The sequence below is a fragment of the Choloepus didactylus genome, chromosome 1 (assembly GCF_015220235.1).
Source record: "Choloepus didactylus isolate mChoDid1 chromosome 1, mChoDid1.pri, whole genome shotgun sequence".
In the NCBI taxonomy this organism is placed as follows: Eukaryota; Metazoa; Chordata; class Mammalia; order Pilosa; family Megalonychidae; genus Choloepus; species Choloepus didactylus.
Window position 1 is genome coordinate 205,226,810 of NC_051307.1, and position 18,369 is coordinate 205,245,178.

At 59.7% G+C, this 18,369-nt stretch overlaps 1 protein-coding gene across 6 annotated transcripts; it reads right to left on the bottom strand.

Annotated features, from left to right (window-relative positions):
- Positions 1-1,180: 1,180 nt before the first annotated feature.
- Positions 1,181-12,036, bottom strand: SEMA3G (semaphorin 3G). Of its 6 annotated transcripts, none has more exons than XM_037797811.1 (16): positions 11,903-12,036; positions 10,244-10,404; positions 10,016-10,078; positions 9,680-9,799; positions 9,278-9,368; positions 9,031-9,147; positions 8,693-8,838; positions 8,400-8,514; positions 8,231-8,300; positions 7,826-7,970; positions 7,345-7,576; positions 7,157-7,248; positions 6,461-6,502; positions 5,535-5,763; positions 5,087-5,223; positions 1,181-3,730 (listed from the first exon to the last, which is right to left on the bottom strand). In XM_037797811.1, the coding sequence occupies exons 1-16, from the start codon at positions 12,003-12,005 to the stop codon at positions 3,269-3,271; spliced, it is 2,325 nt and encodes a 774-aa protein (XP_037653739.1). In that variant the 5' UTR covers positions 12,006-12,036; the 3' UTR covers positions 1,181-3,268. The 6 variants fall into 6 exon arrangements, with proteins under 6 accessions (XP_037653739.1, XP_037653734.1, XP_037653724.1 ...); XM_037797806.1 differs by having other exon boundaries at positions 1,181-3,733; XM_037797796.1 differs by having other exon boundaries at positions 1,181-3,733; positions 10,244-10,443; positions 11,903-12,032.
- Between the last annotated feature and the right edge of the window lie 6,333 nt (positions 12,037-18,369).

The window sequence follows — 18,369 nt, forward strand, 5'->3', positions numbered from 1 at the left end:
TAAAATCAGTGAGGCAGGAAACAGGGCTCAAGATGGGAAGATGGGAGGCTGGGGGTGGAGGCAGAGCCAAGTCTAGGCCGGAAGGGTCTCCGGGGCATGGGGGGCAGTACCAGCTGGGAGAGAGGTGGCGTGAGGGGAGAAGGGAAGGAGATCAGTTCACACACCCTCCCCAGCCAGCACTCTGAGCCAAGTGGGTGCTCAAGGATGCTTCTCAGGCCTGGTGAGGATGGCCTGGGGCAGTTACAGGGTTTCAGGTTCCCTCGGGCCAAGGTGTTTGTGAAGAGGGCAGGAGGGGGGCAAAAGGAGGGGCCCCCGCTGGGTTGGGGCTGCAAGGTGGGACTGAGGGCCGACCTGTTCTGAAGCCTCTCCCCGCACACCCCTCTATAGCACGGATGGATGGGCCCACCAAAACAGGAAGTCCAGAGCAGCCCCCCCTGGGGGGGGGGGTGAGGTTGCATCTCTAAAGCTCCCCCACCCTTTTTCTACCTCCCCCACTCCATCTTTGGCCAGGGTGGGGATGATGTCGCTGGAATAGGCAGAGCCACGGTCAGCAGGGCCTTCTGCAGGGTGCCAGGTGGCCAGACTCTCGGGGGCTCCCTGCTCCCCAGAAGCTGCAAGCCCTGCAGCCCAGCCCTGGCCCCCCAGGCGTGAGCAGAATGCTTTAATACACATTGGTATGCGGCTTGGGTTGAAGGCAGGCACCAGGCCAAGTGCTGCTGTTGCAAATGCCAAGTGTTGTTATTGCAAAGAAGGAGCAGAGCCGCTTGCGTGCCCAGCTGCCCTTTGCCAACATTTTTTTCCCTCTGGCTTGAGATTCTCCTGAAGTTCCAAGAAGGTCAGTCTCACAAGCCCATAGGGCAGGGTTTTCCTAATTTAAGGAGCAACTGCAGCTTCATAGACGAAGCCTCTGACTCCTTCCTTCCCCTAATACCCATTTCCCTTCCTTCCAGAAAACACCACCCTTGTGGCCTTCTTCCTGTGATGGATTGGAGGGCTCTGAATTTCCAGCTCATGTAGATGGCATCAGTCAATTCGGTACAGAAATGCACAGATGTGATAAGTGGATACAGTAAGAGGGATGTAAATATTAACCTCATCCCTTTCCTTGTAGGTTCTGCAGGGTAGATCTCTCTGATTCCCTCACCAGAGCTCAGGGGCAGTCATGAAAATAACAACAACAGTAGTTACAAGAAGTGTGTTCTGAAGTCAAAGAAACCACAAGGTCCATCTCCACATAATGAATACAAAAATAGAATTTACACAGAAAGCACTGTTTCAGGAGTCAATAACACACAGTACCACAGGGACGGAGATGCGGGTGAGCTGTCCAGACTTTCCCAAGGGAAGGTGTTCATTGTTCAGGACCTTGTGCCCCTCCTCCCTCCATTTTCCAGGGTCTCTCCCCTGAAGACCCTGCCTGGAACCTGCCAAGCCTGGGCCAGGCCATTTCTTTCTGGCTCCCCTGGGATAGGGGAGCAGAGCTGGCTGCATAGTCAGATACCCTTTCTGGAGCTCTGCCCCCACCTTCCATTGTCTCTTCTCCCCTCTTCTCTCCAGTGCCACCCCCCAATCTCTCCTTCTCTCCTCTGCTTTCACCCACTGACATCCCAGCAGATGGCAGCCCCGGGCAGGAAGGATTCTTAAAGTGTTCAGCTCGGGGCTTCTGCTTTCCTGGCAGTAAGATCAAGGTGGAGAGGAGGAGGTACTGTTTTAGACAGGGCTGTGGAGGAGGTGGGGGGAGAAAACCCAAGGCAGATGCCAGCCTGGGTTTGAGTTGCTGTGGAGCAGGGAGCCCTGTCTTGTTTTTTATCTTTTGTTTTCCTCCTATCTTCTTGGTTTTGTTTTGTTTTGTTATACAGGGACTCTCAGACCCAATGCTCTTGTCTTCCTCCTGTTGGTTTTGTGCGTCACTAACTTGTTCATACACACGCTGGGAACTACTTTTCATTTAGTCCTCCTCCTCCTCCTCTCCTGCTCCCCAGCCTGGGAGCCACGTTACCGCTGAAGGAAAAAAAAAATGTCCCCTAGGCACTCAGGCAGAAGTGTCCCATCCACTCAAGCTTTGCCTTGGCCCCAAGAACCAGAAGGACTTACAGTTCTTAGCAGCTTTTTTCCTACATTTTTTTTCACTTAGAAGAAAAAAGGCTTTGTAAATGAACCATCTGCTCCCAACCCTCATTCAGCAGAAACCAGAGATCCCAGGGTCGGCAGTGTCTGGCCTGCCTCTTGGTGGTCCTGAGCTAATTGGTGCCATCTTGAGTCCTTGACGACGCCTCTCTTGGGTCCCATAGCCCATCCCAGGTCCTCTCACCCTCTCTCCACTGGGAAGGTGCGCAGTCCTCTGGGGCCCCAGACAAGCCCTGCCTCCGGTCCAGACACCAGCTACAGCTCCCTGGGCTGCATGTTCCCATCCTCCCAGGGCCGTGGGTGACTCACCCACTCCTCCCACCCTCTGTCTTCCCCAGTTCCCTTATCCGGCTCTCCAGGCCACAGAGATGGGGGGTACTTCTCCCAGAAGCCATCCTCCTGCTGCTCATCGGCATGACACGGGAGCCTGGGGAGATGCTGGCGGTGGGGAGGGTGTGGACCTTCCAGGAAATCTGCCCTGGAGCCTGGGAAGGGCAGTCAGGCTGTGAGACAGCCCCCTCTGGTTTATGAAGCGGGGCCAGAGGCCCAGGCCAGCCCCAGGGCCCAGGAAGCTGCAGCAATCTGTGCTTCTTAGATGGAGACGAGGTAGTGGGCAGCGTCAGGGGACCACCAACACATCAGAGCCCCAAAGCAGAGGAGCGTCTCACTGCTCCACCTTCCCAGCACCTCCAATTTCCCTCCCCATGGTCTTTTTCCCAGAGAAGGCCCAACTCCTTCAGGACAGGCTCTTCTTAAGTGGCTTCGAGGCTACTTCTACCCTACTCTGGCTGCCTGAGGGCCCCAGCACAGACGCCTCCCCAGATGCACCCACACACCCACTCTGAGGGTTACTGAGAATGGCTATTGTTCTGCCTGCTGGGAAAGTACCACCCAACCTCTCTCCTCTGGGCACCACTGGGCTGGAGCTCCGGAAGCCAGGCCACCTCTGAGAACAAATGGTTGGCCCCCCGGGACTGCCAGCAGCCAGAGTGCCAGCTCCTACCTGGGACTGAGGATGCAGAGGGGGCAGGGAAATTCCTCGGGCACGGCACCCCTCCTTCAGGCCTCCCGCCTCTCCTGTGGGTGGCGTGGTGGCAGTGTGGGGGGCACCCATCCCTACCACCCCCTTCTCTCGGTCCCTCTACATGGCCTCCACCTCCCGTGGTGTCCGGTTGCGCTCAGCCTGCACCCGGCTCTTCACCTTCTTGCCCAGCTCCAGCCCTGCCCAGCTCTTGCCCTTGGCGGGTTTGCCCTGGCTCCGAGAGGAGCCCGAGCGCTCACCGCCCCTGCACCACACACGCTCGCAGTACTCATCCACCCGGGGCAGGTTGGCAAAGCCGATGAGCGGCAGGACGTCCTTGTACCAGGCCTTGGGTGGGGTGGAGGTCAGGCCACCGCCGGCGGGGGGCTCCTCCGGCCGCGGCTCCTGGGGGAACAGGCTGTCCAGCTGCCTGGCCACGATCACCTCCAGGGCCAGGCGGACCACAGTCTGGGAGAAGCCATGCTCCAGCGTTGTGCAGGAGTAGATGCCTGCGTCGAGGCGGCTCAGCCGGCGGATCAGCAGCCCCTGTGCCATCTGCAGGATGCGCTCATCCGTCTTCACCTGCTGGGCAGGAGGCGCAGGGTGGGGCACACGCCATTAACTTCTCGGCTTTTCCAAATTTGCCATCCTCAGGCCCACTGCTGGGGCATGTGCCCATGCCCATTCTCCCTCTCCCAGGAGGGCGCGGCACACTGGGCCCGAGGCCTGTTTCCACCGCTTTCCTCTCCCCAGCTGTGCACACTAAGGGCAAGAGGGCCTCGCCTGCTTCCCAGGAGCCAAGACAGCACCTGCCAAGGGGGCTTTTCTCCTCTGGTCACAGGTCTTGGGAACTATCTTGGCCTGGGAGGGCCTGGCACACATTTCCAGGGATTGTGGGGGAATCTGTGGGCTTGTGCCTAGGGGAGGGGTGTATCCTCAGCCCCTTGAACTTTACACACACACACACACACACACACACACACACACACACACACGGCCTTGCCTATCTTAGTCTGCACTGCTCACTGCCCCCACGGGGCAGGGCCTACAGTACCCACCAGAGTGCAGGAGGCAGGCTGAGGCAGGCTGAGTTTCTGCTCCCAGCCCTGTCTCGGGCTAGGGCCCTGTCCGGGCTTCAGGCTCTACATCTACATGTTTGGGGTGGGCTGCCAGGGCGGTTCGTGTTGTGTAACTCCACCTCACTGCTCCCCCTGCTCCCAGGCCCCGGGGGAGTCTTCTCAGTGCCTAGCCTGACAGCTGGCGCAAGGCTGGCCTCCCCCAGTTCCCAGGCCAGGGTGGGGGGGAGCCCTCCTGAAGTCAACCCACTCCCTCGCCTCTCCTTACTCGTGGGAGCACCTCGGGAGCGGCTCCCCACCTCGGGCCCCAGACTAAAGCCATCTCTGAGGTTGACAGACCTTTCCGGATGGGGGAGGAGAAGGCCTGGGCAGACAGCTGGACTCTGAGGAGGAAGTGTGGGTCCAGGCAGTGTGTGAGTGTGGGGGAGTGGGGGGGCAAGGGTCAGGGGTCAGGGACCCAGTCCTGGGACAGAGGAAGACCAAGAGCCCTTGGGGAGGAGAACCCTTCAAAGAGGGGTCACATGTGTAAGCATGGGGGTGGGGGCTTCCTGACCAGGCTAGACCCCCTTCTCTCTCCTCTATTTCTGATGAACCTACCCACTTCTCAGACCTTACCTCTGTGTCTTGAGAGATAGTGAGCTCCCCGTCACTGGAGGCATTCCAACCACATCTGGCCTGGGCATTCCCAGACAGCAAGAACAAGAGTACCTCCTTCTAGGCATCCCAGGGGCTTCATGCACACTTTTCTTTGGTTAATCTTGGCAGGTTCTCCTCAGACCTGCTTCCTAGGCTCAGGGCTTGGGGTCTGGGGAGCAGGGTGACCTCAGGACATGCACAGGCTAGAGGCAGGGTCCCCGCTCACCTGGTCGAGCCCCCTGTCCCCTGGCCTCTGCAGGAACCAGTGCACGGCAGCCTGGGGAGACTTGGGCTGGCACTCCAGAAAGGTGCTGTTGTGCTCCGTGCCGTAGACCGGGGTGGCCACAAGCCCTGCAGCCTCCTCTGTAGAGAGACAGAGGTTGGCTCAGCTCAGGAGCTATGGGACCCGGGCCCTGGAGGCCACCAGCTGACTCCCACAGCCCAGGAGCCCCCACAGTGCGACTGGGACCTTGGTGTCCATCTGATCCCCAAGCCAGTCATTCTGTCCAAAGACCCTTCACCTGTGCACTGACAAGAGCTGCACAGGCAGGGAAACTGAGGACTGTTGCAGTAGGACCAGCCAGAGACCAAACACCACTTCCTGCCTACCCCCATATGCACAGGTAGGGCCTGCTTAGGGCCCAGCCTGCCCTCCCACACCTGCCCCTGCTCACCTTCCTGGCTGTGGCCCAGGCACTGCAGGGCCGGGTTGCCGTGCCGGATGTCCTGCCGGCGGAACCGACGCTTGCCGGTGCCGGGCCGGTAGCGGGTGCAGGAGGCGCCGTCCCAGGCACAGTAGGGGTCCCGGGCCAGGCAGCACTCAGCGCAGGCACTGCCGTAAGTCTCACACTGGTGCAGCCGCACGCGGGCCACGCCCAGGCGTGAGCCCACGTACAGCATTTGCTGGGGAGGGACATGAGCAGAGCCGGGTAAACCTGGGCTTGGCCCAGAAGCAGCCGGGATCTCAGCCCCCTCCCGAGTTCTTCCAGAACCTCTTGGATTCACTCATGCATGGAACCAACAAATGTTTATCAGTCACCCACTACGTGCCAGATCCTGTGCCAGGGCTTGGAGTGTTGAGACAGGCCCAGGGTCTTTCTCCCAGGGGCTTCTCCAGGCCCTGGCCGCTGCCCACCCCTCATTTTGGCGGAAGAGATCACCTTCGCCCTCTACTCCCAAGGATTGCCACGTTAAGCAAATCCAGCACAGAAGTTGGGATTTACCCAAAGATAAACTGAGGCAGATAAACTTGAGCAGATGGTATTTGTCAGTTACAAAAGAACACAGAGCAGGCCTCCAAAGATGGGAAATCTGAATTTTCTGTTGGATGGGAAATCCGAATTTTGTTTCCAAGCACTTCTTTGCCTCCCCCGAGGCACTGCCTTTGTGGGGCTCCTCTCATCTTAACAGCCCCCCACTCCACCTCATTTGCTCCTCCCTCCCACTGCCCACTGGTCTCAGCTTCCAGTGGGACTCTGCACCCTCCTTGCAGGGTGGAAGCATGGCCGTCAAGCAGACAGCGGGGGCTGAAGGAGGCCCGGGGGCGAGGGGGTGAGGGGGGAGAGGCAGGAGGAGCAGGGAGGGTGGCAGCTGTTCGTACCCTTTTCACGGAGATCTCCATCTCAGTGATGGGTGTTGGCACCTGGGGGAGGACCAGGGTCTCAGTTCCAGGGGGCAGGGAGGTGGGGAGGGACCCTCTCCTGTACCCCCTGCTCCCGGCCTCCTTGGGCCCCTGGGGTGGGAATCAGTTCACCCCCTGGTGACTAAAGCTGAACAGTCTGTCCCAAATGCTGGATTTATAAGAAGGGTCCCTCCACCCTGGCTGGCCTCCAAGCAGGCAGCTCGGCTAAAAGCACAAAGCTCTAGTGTCCCCTCCCACAGCACTGTCCCCCAGCAGCGAGGCAGCTGTCCCAAATCACCCACCCCTGCACCTGGTGGCACCAACAATCCCCTGAAACACAGGTGCTCCCCCTGCCTGATGTCTGCAGAGGGGCCAGTGGAAACCTCTGGGGACTTGAGGACTCAGTTATCACCTTTGCCAGGACTTGAGCCTGGCAGGGCTTTATCAAGGGGTGCTCACCTTGGCTCTCCTTCCCCAGGCACCCCAACTTTAAGCTCACAGATTTCATCCCCAGTCCCCACAGATTTCTGTATCACTGTCATCTCCCCCAGGCTGCAAGTTCAATAAAGACAGGGCCCACCTCCCTCCTGAGCCTTGCTGCTGCTTTCCCAGCCAGGCCTGGACCCACTCACAGCCGGGGCTTGGGGGATCCCTCCCATCAGCCCTCCCACTCACCTTGAACACCTGGAGCTCCTCCAGAACCACCTCCTCAGGCTCGGCAGAGGCCCCAGCCTGCAGGGCGATGACCTTGAGCACCGAGCCTGAGTCTGGAGCAGGGAGGAGGGGTCAGTGAGAGAGCAAGGGGCTGCCAGGGGCCCCCGCATGCCACGCCAGCCTGGCCATCCCCCCCCAAACCCACCTACCAGTCCCCAGGAAGATGACGTCATAGATCCCGTCCTCTGCCTCCACACGGTCCACCGCGATCTGGCGCAGCTGCTGGGCCAGGTGGGCCTTGACGAGGACAGGGCGGCCATGCTGAGGCCGCACGGGTTGGAACATGAGTGGGTGGGCTCGGGTGAACTGCAGCACCTCATCGGGGTAGTCCTTGGTGCTGCCAAAGGGCCGTCCTGGCTGTGCCGTCATCTTGCTGGGGCACTGGGGTAACAGCAAAGGGGTGCAAGAGCCTGTTGTCAGACCCCACCGCCTGGGCATGACAACCCCAGAGGGACAGAGGGACCATTGCACCCTAGGAGAGGCTCCTCAACGTGGGCAGGGCTGTCTGCACCCCTCTCACCACGTCCCAGCTGGGACATGAGGCTGCATGTGGACCCAGGGCTGTCCAAGGTTTCCCTCCCGGCCTCGTTCACTCCTCTCTTCCCTGGCCTGGCCCGGACAGATACTCACCACTCCAGGGCGGGGAAAGGGCACCTTGCCACTGTAGGGCCCCCACTGGTGCTGGGGTCCGTCCCGGTGGGCGAAAGGCCCATTGAAGACCTCCCAGATGTCAGCCATGTGGTACACGCAGATGGCGAAGCCCTGGAACACAGCACTGCCGGGGGCAGGCAGGGATGGTCAGCCCAGGGAGGAAGGGGCAGTGTGGCCCCGTGGCAGGGCAGAGGCTGACGGCGTCTGCGGTCGGTCACAGAGACCCGGAGAAACCAGGACGGCGAGGCAAAGGTAGAGAGAGCCAGGTGGAGAACACAGCCACGGAGTCACCAAGCCCGGGACAGAGACAGGGAGCCCTTGTGAGGCCAGGACACGGAGGTGGAGGCCGGACGCAGGGGGCTGGGGCGAGGCCGGCGTGCCCACCTGACCATGCTGAACAGCGCGTACACCTCGAGGCTGCTTCCCGCCCTGGGCCACAGCAGGAACACGTCCTCTGGGAGACAGGAGGGGGTCCGGGTGTCACGGCACCACCCTGCCCTCCCCCGGCTCTGAGTGCCCCCCAGCCCCCAGGCCTGCCTGGTCATGTCCTCACCCAGCTGGTCGAAATGGGTCTCAGCGCCACTGGGCCCGGGCACGGAGCAGACCAGCCTGGCCTTGAGGAAGGTGCTCCACCTGTTCACCAGCACCCGCTGACCGCCGGCGTCGTTCTGGGGTGGGCGGCCAGAGCTGGCAAGGGCACTGTGGGGCGTGGGGGTGGGCCCGCCTCTCGCCCCTCCGCCCTCACCACCGGGGGAGAGGGGTGGGCTTCCCACCCCAACCTCAGCTGGCCCCCTGCTGGGGGAGGGGGACAAGGCTTTAACCGCGCGGAACCGTCACGGCTCTCACCACACAGACACGGCCCACACGGCTGACAGTGACGGGGCCTGGGCCACTGTCGGGCGAGGGGACAGACTCCGAGAAGAAAAAGTATACTTTGTCATTGTCCTGGTCGGTGTTGTCAGGGATCCGGGCGGCCGCCACAAACCGGGGCTCTGGGAGGGTGATAAGGTGAAGCTGGGGTGGGGAGGGTCTCACAGGGGAGGGCAGGGGCTGGGCCCATTTGGGGGGTAGGAAGAGGCTGGAGCCCTGGGAGGTAGTTGGGGGTGGGTACAGCTGAGTCAGCTCTCTCGGCCCCCACCCCCTGGCCAGTTCTGGAGACAGACCCCAGTGGGCCTTGCCCTCACCATGCAGGAGGCTCTGGTCAGAGTCAGAACGCAGGGCCGGCCGGGAACCCCTACTTCGGAAGATCATGGCCTCACGCCCCAGGAAGTCAGCAGTGAGACCTGTGTACAGCTCCCCGCCTGGGGTGCAGGTGCAGGGTCAGGGGAGGAGGGACCCGGCCAGGCAGCCGGCTCCTGGCCCCTCCCAAAGACATGGGCCTGCTCCCACCGTCCCCGTGCCCCCCACCCCCCTGGCCTGGGCATCACTCACCTACAGAGGTGCTGGTGAAGGGTTGGCTGGGCTCATGCGGGCACCGCCCCCGGCCACCTTCCACACTGCCAGGCTCCAGGTGGAGCACGTGCTGGGGGCGAGGCAGGGAGGGGGAAAGGGCTGTCCACCTGCAGGAGGGAGAGCACCACCAGCCTCCCCCACCCCCAGACGGGCAGCTGCCATCGCGTGCAGCTGGAGGGTGGGGGGGCAGAAGGCGCCCCCATCCAGGGTCCCTCCAAGGGGGACAGTTCCCCAGCACAAAGGCGCCTTTCAGGCCCCTTCCCCCTTCCCCCTCTGGCCCTTCTCAAAGGCCTCTGACCCTCCAGCTCAATGAGAAGTGTTCAGGCAGCTGAGAGGAGATGTCGCTGTCCCCCAGGGCCTTCACGGCCACCCCAGGCTCACCTCTCCCCGATGCCCGACGGTGATGAAAGCGCAGGTGGGCTGGAAGGCCCCAGTGCCACAAGCCAGCAGGTGGGTCCGGTTGTGGGGCTGCAGCACCCGCACGAAATTGGCACAGTCCGTCTAGTGCGGGGGGGGGGGGGCGGCAAGGGGGGGAGTAGGGGGTTCACCATCCTCGGCCCCTAGGCCCAGCCCTGCCTGGGGAGGGTAAGGGGCTGACACTCTTCAGACCTTCAAGAGCCCTGAGGATCTGCTCCAAATGCCCCCCGACAGAGGCACCCGGGCTCAGGTGTGGTGTTGGTCAGGGATGGGTGGACAGTGTCCCTTGTCAGCACTCACCAAGGGGTCTCTTCCCTTGCGGACACAATCCTCCCTCTGTCCTGGCTTTGGTGGCCACAGGACCTGAAAACACAGCCTGGCTGACCTTGGGTAACTCTCCTGACCCTGCAGCCTCAGTTTCCCCCTCCAGCCTCCTGTTGGGAGGTGCCCAGCTCAGAGCAGGTCACTGACAGGCTCTCAGGCAGTCCCTTCCCTCGTTCCCCCACCCTCCCGGTCTGTCCAGCTCACCTCTCGGGGGTCCGGCCATGCCTGGTCCAGCCTCAGGGAGTAGAGGGCATCACGGCCCCCCAGGAAGAGGCAGTCTCGATATTCATCCAGGTACATGGCCCGAAGGTCCAGGGAGCCCCGAGGGCCCAGAAAGATGGCAGAGCGGTTGGCAGCCAGGAGGTCTAGGGGGGAGCAGAGGGGGGGGCCTGCTGCCCAGCCCACTTCCCCAGCCGAGGGGTGTGGGTGCAGGCTCCCAGCTGTGCAATCACACCCTGCAGTTAGCATCGCCTTCCCGCGGCCCCATCTGTGCCCTACCCAGTCCCTGGGGGAGACGGCCCGCTGGCAGAAATCACAGCAGCAAGTTTGGCAAGTCCCCGGGAGAACCTGGAGGAAGAGTCTGTGAGCCGGAGCAGTGTACAAGACTGACTCGGCTGGAGAGCTTGACAGGCAAGAGGGTGTTTCCAGGGGAAGGGACACCTGGCAAAGGCCTGGGTATGGGAGAGGCCAGAATGACCAGGCAGAGCTCCAGGCTGCCGGTCCAGGGTTGTGGCCATGGAGGATTTCCTTCTCCATAAATGCTGACAACGCAGGCCCTGGGGAGGGGGAGGAGGGGTCTGGGGACTCTGGTACTAGAAGTCAAGGATCCTGGGAGGTGGGGGTGATGGGTGAGCAGGGGCAGGCAGCAGGATCTGGTGGGAATGGGGCACTAGCCACCCTTGGGAAGGCCACAGCACAACAAGTGCATCCTCAGTCCAGCACCCACTCCATCCCCAGAATATAGCAACAACTCCTACAGGAAGCCCTCCATGACTGACAATACCTCAGAGGGAACTTTCTCTAGTGGGGCTTTTTCTTCTTGTAGCCTGATGGCCCCTACCCCCATCCCCCAAAACACAGCTCCAGGGCACCCTCCTCAGACACCCCAGGCAGGCCTGATGTGGGGAAGGCAATCACCCCTCTGGTTTCCCCAGAAGAAGGATCTGCTGGGAGCCTGTATCTCAGGGACTTTTCCCATGGACCATCCCCACAGATACAGAGGAGGTCTGTGCCAGCTGCAGCACAACATATCCAGGTTAGATCTGCAGAAGGACCTCCTAGGCCAGGATGGGCAAAGAGAGGAGGCTGGAATTCTTCCTGGACTGCAATCGCCTCCAGAATGGGGAGTGGGGATGAAAAAGCCCACACTGGGAAGTGGGCTGCAGGAGGAGGCGAGAGGGGACCGGCACTGACAGCCAGAAAGCAGGGCTGTGGAGACAGCTTTAGGGAACCCTCTGCAGGGCTGCTTCTGGGGCTGGGAGTTCCCCATCTCTTAGTCCGGGGACCTATCGGTCAAGATGCCGCCTCAGATGCCTCACTGTCCACCTGGGCAAAGAGCTCTAGCTGAGCCCAGACAGACACTCCAGATCTGCCCTCTCTGTCCCTGTCCCCTGCCCAGTCCCCTCCACCCTCCTCCCCATCTCTCTCTGCCCCCATCTCTATTTGGGTCTCTCAGGGTCTCTGTCAGTGTCTCTCTTACCCCTCACCCTGGTCGTGCCTCCCAGGACCTGTCCCCTCCCTTCCTCTCCTCCCCCTGGGGACCAGGAGCTTCATCCTCCCCAAGGAGTGGGAGTGATTCCAGCCCTCTAGGGGTACCACAGAGCCCCACCACCCACAGACACACACACGGACACTGGCCAGTACCTCGGTAGGAGAGCCGCAGGCGGGGCACACTGGGGCCCGGGCTGCCCCCGCACAGCAGGAGACACCCCAGGAGGCAGCAGAGAGCCCAGGCTGAGGGCGCCATGCTGCCGGACCGCGGGCTGCCCTCTGGTCCCGCTGCTGCCTGTAGTTTGTCCTGTGGCCGCCAGGCCTGCCATTTATAAGGCGGTGGCTCCACCCCATCCTGGGCTGGGGAGGCGGGGAGGAAACAGGGAGGGGGGTGCCCGCTGTCCACCTGCAGCCTCTCCCTGCACCTGGGCTGGCCCTGCTGATGCTTTTGTGCCAGATTGGGGGCTTCCCCACTGGGAGAGACTCTTTCTCAGGGGTGAGGTGGGGAAGTGAGTGTTTGCACAGGGGGATGCCCACAAGTGACAAGCAGGCAGCCTGAGAGAAGGCCAGGGGTCAGAGGTCCAAGGTTGATGGGCCAGGTGCAGGGGGGGCCTGCTTTGTTCCCTGTATGGCCCTGCCCCTCCAGTGTCCATGGCAGAGATGCCCCCAAACAGGCCCTGGCCAGGTTCCCCATATCGGGGTGGTCCAGCCCCTTGAAGCTTTGACCAAGCTCCCCAGCTCCCTTGGTGGGCCCAAGCTGCCTGGGGGTGAGGGGATAGGGTGTGTGTTACTCCCATCCTGAGTGGCTCCATGTCCTGGGCATGTCTGGGGAGATCCAGGATTGGCAAGGACAAAGGCCCAGCATCCATATTTCTACCACGCCTGTCCCCATCTGGCCTCCAGGCCCCACAGCCCTCCTGCTGATCTACCAGGCCCCACCCCAGCTTCTGGGCTCCTGGGCACCCCTCCCCTCTTGCCCTCTCCTCAGCCCTCCAATCCTCAAAGATCAGGGCCCAGAGTGTCCCCCGGTGAGTGGTGAGTTCCCAGAGCTCCTCCTCCACCCATGTAAGCCCCACACTCGTGATCCCTCCAGAGTGGAGGAGGGACAGCGGCAGTCTCTGTGCCCTGAGCGCTGACTAGGGGAATAGGAGAGCCACAGAAGAAGGTCAAGGGGGAGACGCAGCTGATGTGCCGATTCCAGGGCAAGTGAGGGCTCTCCCCCATGTCCCCAGCCCCACAACTCCTGACAGCAGCCCTTGCAGCCCCTGTCCTCCTCCCCCCACAGCTGCCACCTCCTGCCCCAGACCTCTAAGCTCAGAATCTGAGGCCATCGGCACTATGAAAATTTCCACCTTGAGCCAAGGTTGGAGCAATTGGGCCTCCCATGTGGTCCAGCCTGAGCCCTGAGATGTGGTCAGGAAATCTGAGTGGGTGCTCAGAGAGGGAAGCTCAGCCCTGCCCCTTCCTGGGGCCCTCCTTTGCTTCTGGGGCTCCTGGGTAGTACTGGGATGTCCCTCTTCCCTCCCTATCTCATCCCTCAAAAGGAAACAGGTCAGCTCCTGAGGAGGACCCAGGGACCTAACCCTGTCTCCCTGCTGTCTCTCCCCGATAGACACATGCTTCCCGATCTTGAAGCAGGTGAGGGGCTCCTTGGGAAGGCCAGACCCTAGACTCAGCCCACCCCAGCTTCTTGCTCCACTGGAGGACCCAGGCCAAGGCCCTTTCCCCTCTGAGTCTTGGTCTCCTCCTTCCAGGGCCAGGGGCCAGCTGCCTTGGGTGTGACGGGGCTTTATAAACTGGTGAGTGGTGCTTGTGTGGGGGCTGCTATGGTGGTGATTACATCCTGGGCCCTCGGTGGGGTGGGGCTGCTCTGCCTCGGTTTCCCTAGGGTGATGTTTCAGCACAAAGTCTGGGCTGAGAGCCAAGGTCTGGGTGGAGATTGAGCCAGACAGCTCCTCAGGCAGCATGTGGCCACCAGCTGTGGGCAGGAAGCCCAGTTACTCCTTGGCCTGACAGCCCACCCTGAGGGTCCCAGCTCATTCAGGTTCCCAGCTGGGGCAACAGTGGGGGTGTGGGTCTACTGGGGTTAGCGTGTGGAGGGCAGCCCACTCCCAATTGCCAAGAGACAGCCTGGGAGACTGAATGTTACTTTTAATTTGTTGTGTGGCCTCAGACCTCAGTTTCCCAGTTTGGGAAGGAGGGTAAGGATCCTCTCTACAGGTCCCTGCTTGCTGGTTGTTGGTGGGAAACAGATCTCGAGTCTTCTGATCAAGGGGCCCAGCCATGGGTATCATATGCCATCTAGTGGGAAAAGTGGGAACTACAGGGGGCCCCCAAATTGCCTGCTGTGTCAGGCCTTCGGCTGGGCAGCAGAGGCACCTGGCAGAAATCACAGCTTCTTGGGGCAGCAGGCAGTATCCAGACACCCACAATACAGAGAGGCAAGGGCACTGGGAGACACTCCAGTGATTGCCTCTGATAAAGGAAATCAAGGGAGGCTTCATGGAGGAAATACTATCCAAGTAAAGGATGACAAAGCCCAGACAGATGAAGTGAAGAGAACTGAGTCCATCAAAAGAGGAAGAAATAGGGGATGCATGTAGGGGAGCAAAATGTCATGTGCTGGTGGGAGCTTGTGAGCCCATGGCCATATACACACGTGACATGCATGTTCGTGCATCAGGTGACACCAGGTGGGTATCACATTCCAGCCCTTTCTGGCCAGAATTCTGGGATGGACATGCCTGGAAGGAATGGCTGCCCCCCAGCAACTCCCCCACCAACTTCATTGCTGGAATAGAGATGCTGGGACAATCCCATGTGGCTCCAACCTAGTGGACCCCCAGCTGCTTCCTGAGGATGAGCCTGCTGGTCAGCCTTCCCTCACAGCCCCTACCATCTCCCAACTCTCCCACCATGTACTCTAGAACTTCCTCCCATAAGCAGGGACATCCGTTTCCTCTGCCTCCCCTGGGATGTGTCTCCCTACCTACCTGCAGCTGATGAAGGGGGAGCCAGGAGGGAGGCAGGCGTCTTCCTTCCTCTGCTGCCCCTTCTTGACAATGCTCCCTTCTCCCCAACCCTGGCCACACACACAGTCCCTCCTTTGAGGCTGCACCAGGCAGCCATGCACCCCCACACCTTTGTGGTTGGCCCAGTCATCCACCTGCTCATTCACAGAGGACTTCATTCCTGGGTTCCTTTCCTCCCCTCCTCCAATCCATTCCCTGGGTACCCCCGGTCTCAGGTCCTTGTCGTCCTCACAGCCAATGACCTCCTCCCCACCTCAGCCACCCACCCACCCTCCAAGTCACCACCAATAAGGCATGACCTTCCGCATCTCCCTTCAAAACATCCCTTCCTCTGGACACCAATTCCTGTACGTCAAAACTCCCATTGCCATGATTCTTCATCCACTGAGACCCTGCCCTTCATCGCCTCAGCCCCCCTTTTGTCATTGCCCAGTGTGGATCCATGCCCCAGCACTATAACCAGCCCCTGCAAACCAGGCCCCAGAGACCCACAGATGCTCACCTCCTGCTGCTCTGCCCTGCTCTTCCATCATCCATTTTCCCACTTTGCTGAGTTGTTCCCATCAGCTTAGAAGCCATTCCCTAATCTCCCTCCTTAAGTAAGCTTCCTGGAAGCGTAGCTCCAGCCCACTCTCCTCCTCTGTGCGTTTGCAAAACTCCACCAGTGTTGTCCACACTCACCATTTCCCCTACACTCAGTTCACTCCTTCTGCCCTCCCCCTTCAGGTTTCCACCCAACCATTTGGCCAAAACCCTCTTGCCCAGGAGGCCAAGGCTTCAGGGGCTTCCAAGTTCCCAAACCCCAGGGCTCCCCCTTGGCTCCCAGGGCCCCACACTCACCCAGGGACTCTCCCACCCCACTGGCCACGTCTTTACCCCCTGACTGCCCATGAGGGATACCTGGTGTGCCATCCTTGGACATCTCCCTCCCCACACTCTCTCCCTGGGGGCCTGCTCCATGCCCAGGAGAGCTGGGAAAGCACTTCTTACTCAGGTGACCACTAAGTTTGCAGCTCTTCTCTGCCCACAACCTTGGACCTGGCCTTGCAGACCCATGCATCCATTTAACATTCCCGCTTTAGAGCATCTTGACATGGGCAAATGAATCCTATCTCTTCTGTGACAATTCCATGAAAAACACTTCACCTGAATCTAATCCTAAGGAAGCTCCAGACACATCCAAATTGAATGGGAGTCTACAAAGTAATCGGCCTGTAGTTCAAGAGTGTCAAGGTCATGGAAGATGAGGAGAGCCCGAGACCCTTTCACAGACTGAAGGAGACTAAAGAGACAGGGTGAGGAGAGGCAGCACATGGTCTACAGACGGGTTGGTAAGTGTTGTGTCGCTGTTAATTCTCTGGTTTTGATCATTATACTGAAGTTATTTAAGATGTTAACATTTGGGAAGTGTAAATAAGAGTTCTTTGTACTATCTTTTAGTTTCCCTGGCTGCAAAAACAAATAGCATACGATGGGTTGGCCTCACAACAGGAATTTCTTGGCTCACAGTCAGCATCTTCTGGCTGGCAGACAATCTTTGGGGTTCCTTGGCTTCCCCATCACATGGCAATGCACACAGCAGCATCTTCTTTCTCTTCCAGATTCCATCGACTTCCAGCCTCTGGCTGCTCCCCATGGCTCCTCCTCCGTGTCCACTTTCCTTTGCTTATAAGGACTTTACCATATTGGATTAGGGTCTCCCCGCATTCAGTTTGGGCACCTGAACTAATAACATCCTCCATGGTCCTACTTACAAATGGGTTCACACCCACAGGACCAGGGGCTGGAACCTTTACATGCCTTTCGCGAGGAACATGACTCAATCCCCAACACTATTTTTGCAACTTTTTTGCAAGTTTGAAATTATTTCACAACAAAAAGTTGAAATTGTTAGCAGAGGAAAAAAAAAGGAACCTCCACTCTTCAATATCCCACAGCTGAACTTGTGCCTCCCCCATCTTCCATATCTTAGGAAATCATAGTTGTTTGGCAAAAAAAATCTAAGGGTCATCCTTGACTTCTTACACCTCACATTCAATGCTGCAGCAAGTCGTACTGATTCTAGTTCCAAAATAAGCCCTGAATCCTGCAGCTCTCTCCAGTCTTCTCCCCTTGGCACTCCTATTGTTCTGAGCACCTCCAGGCTCTCTCCCCCAGAAACTGCCCAGCCTCAGGCTGGCCTCCTGGCTCCTGCTCCCACAATTGTTTTCCTGTCTGCAGCCTAGAGCACCCCACCCCTTGCTTCAGATGAGTGCCTCGTAGGCCCTGGCCCTGCCCACCTCTTCCCAGATTCCTGGGGTTGGCTCTCTGCCCAATGCCACCACCTTTCTGTCCTGAGATGGTCAGATCTTTCCTTCTGCCTGGGACACTCTTGCCCCATCCCCTGGGAAGGCTAGTTCCTGTGGTTCCTGAGACCTTGACTCAGTGTCCCTTCCTCCAAGAGGCTTTTCCAGACTATCCTGGGGGCCCTTCTTGCCACTACAATCCCATTTCTTCACCACGTGGGTTTTCTGACACTGACACCCATCTCTCTCTTTGTCTCCTCCAGTTGAGTGTAAAATCCATCACGTTAGGAACCGGGCCTAACTCGAGTGTCCCAGCCTCCGGCCCTGTGTGGGGCCCACAGTAGGCATGGATGAACCAATTGGTGGTGCCTGGTTGTTGGTAGCATCCACTGTGGCCCTTCCCTCCCTCTGTCCTGAGATGCTGTTGTTCTGGGGCGGCTCTGGGCATCTATGTAGGTCCATGAGTTCTCCAGCTCCCAAGGGCAGCCCTGAGGTGACCCCTCGCCTCTCTCTCCCAGGCCTCCCCAAGGATCAGGAAGCTCCTGCTGGCTCTGGCCTTTGCCAGAGGCATCTCCAGAATTCCAAGACCATCTCCAGAATGCTGGGCCTGTCTGGGGAGTGCCAAGGCTGGGGCACAGGTGGGGAGGCTGGGTGGGGCAAGGACAGCTGCTGGCATTCCGGCTGGTGCCTGGGTGCCGGTGGCAGCTGTCTCTCCTGCTGACACCTCCACTTCCCTCATAACCCCTCCTCCCCACCACAGTGTCACTATTCTATAAACTGTAGCTCTAGCCTGGGTGCCCCCACCAAGCTGAGAGCCAGCAGGCCTTGGGCCTCAATTCTCTTTCAGGGAAGGATATGGGTCACTGGAGGGACCAGCCTCTGCAGTTCAGAGGGACGAGAAAGTATACCCCTTTGGGCCTGGTCTATCAGACAAAGTCCTCAGCTCTCCCCCAGACTCACCATGACAGGTGCCCGAAACTCTCTGAGCTATGTCAAAGGGGCCAGGGGAGGCAGAGCAGACTGCAGGCATCCATAGGTGGCAGTGGTGCTGGCTGGAAATCCAGGGGAGTGGGCAAGTAGACTAGGGCCCATAGTGCCCAGCTCGTCCCATCCGGTTTTGGGAGGTAGCTGGGATTGTGGTGCCAAGTGGCATCCAGAGTTCAGCTGGAGCTGCAGCCAACTGCTCTCCTCCAGTAGAGGACTCTCAGGCTCGCAGACTGGCTGATTGACTAACAGAATGGCCCCCCAAGAGCTTGTTAAAAGGCAGAGCCCGGGGCCACCACAGACTACAGACGCTGAATTG

Bases quoted from the DNA above. Each gene is read 5' to 3' on its own strand.
- SEMA3G (XM_037797789.1), bottom strand. From the start codon at position 10,795: ATGGAGAAGGAAATCCTCCATGGCCACAACCCTGGACCGGCAGCCTGG. The intron at 5,764-6,460 runs GTACGAACAGCT...GTCCCTCCCCAG, and splicing joins TGGAGATCTCCGTGAAAAGG to CAAATGCTGTACGTGGGCTC. The intron at 5,224-5,534 runs GTGAGCAGGGGC...GTCTCTCTACAG, and splicing joins CCTGGGCCACAGCCAGGAAG to AGGAGGCTGCAGGGCTTGTG.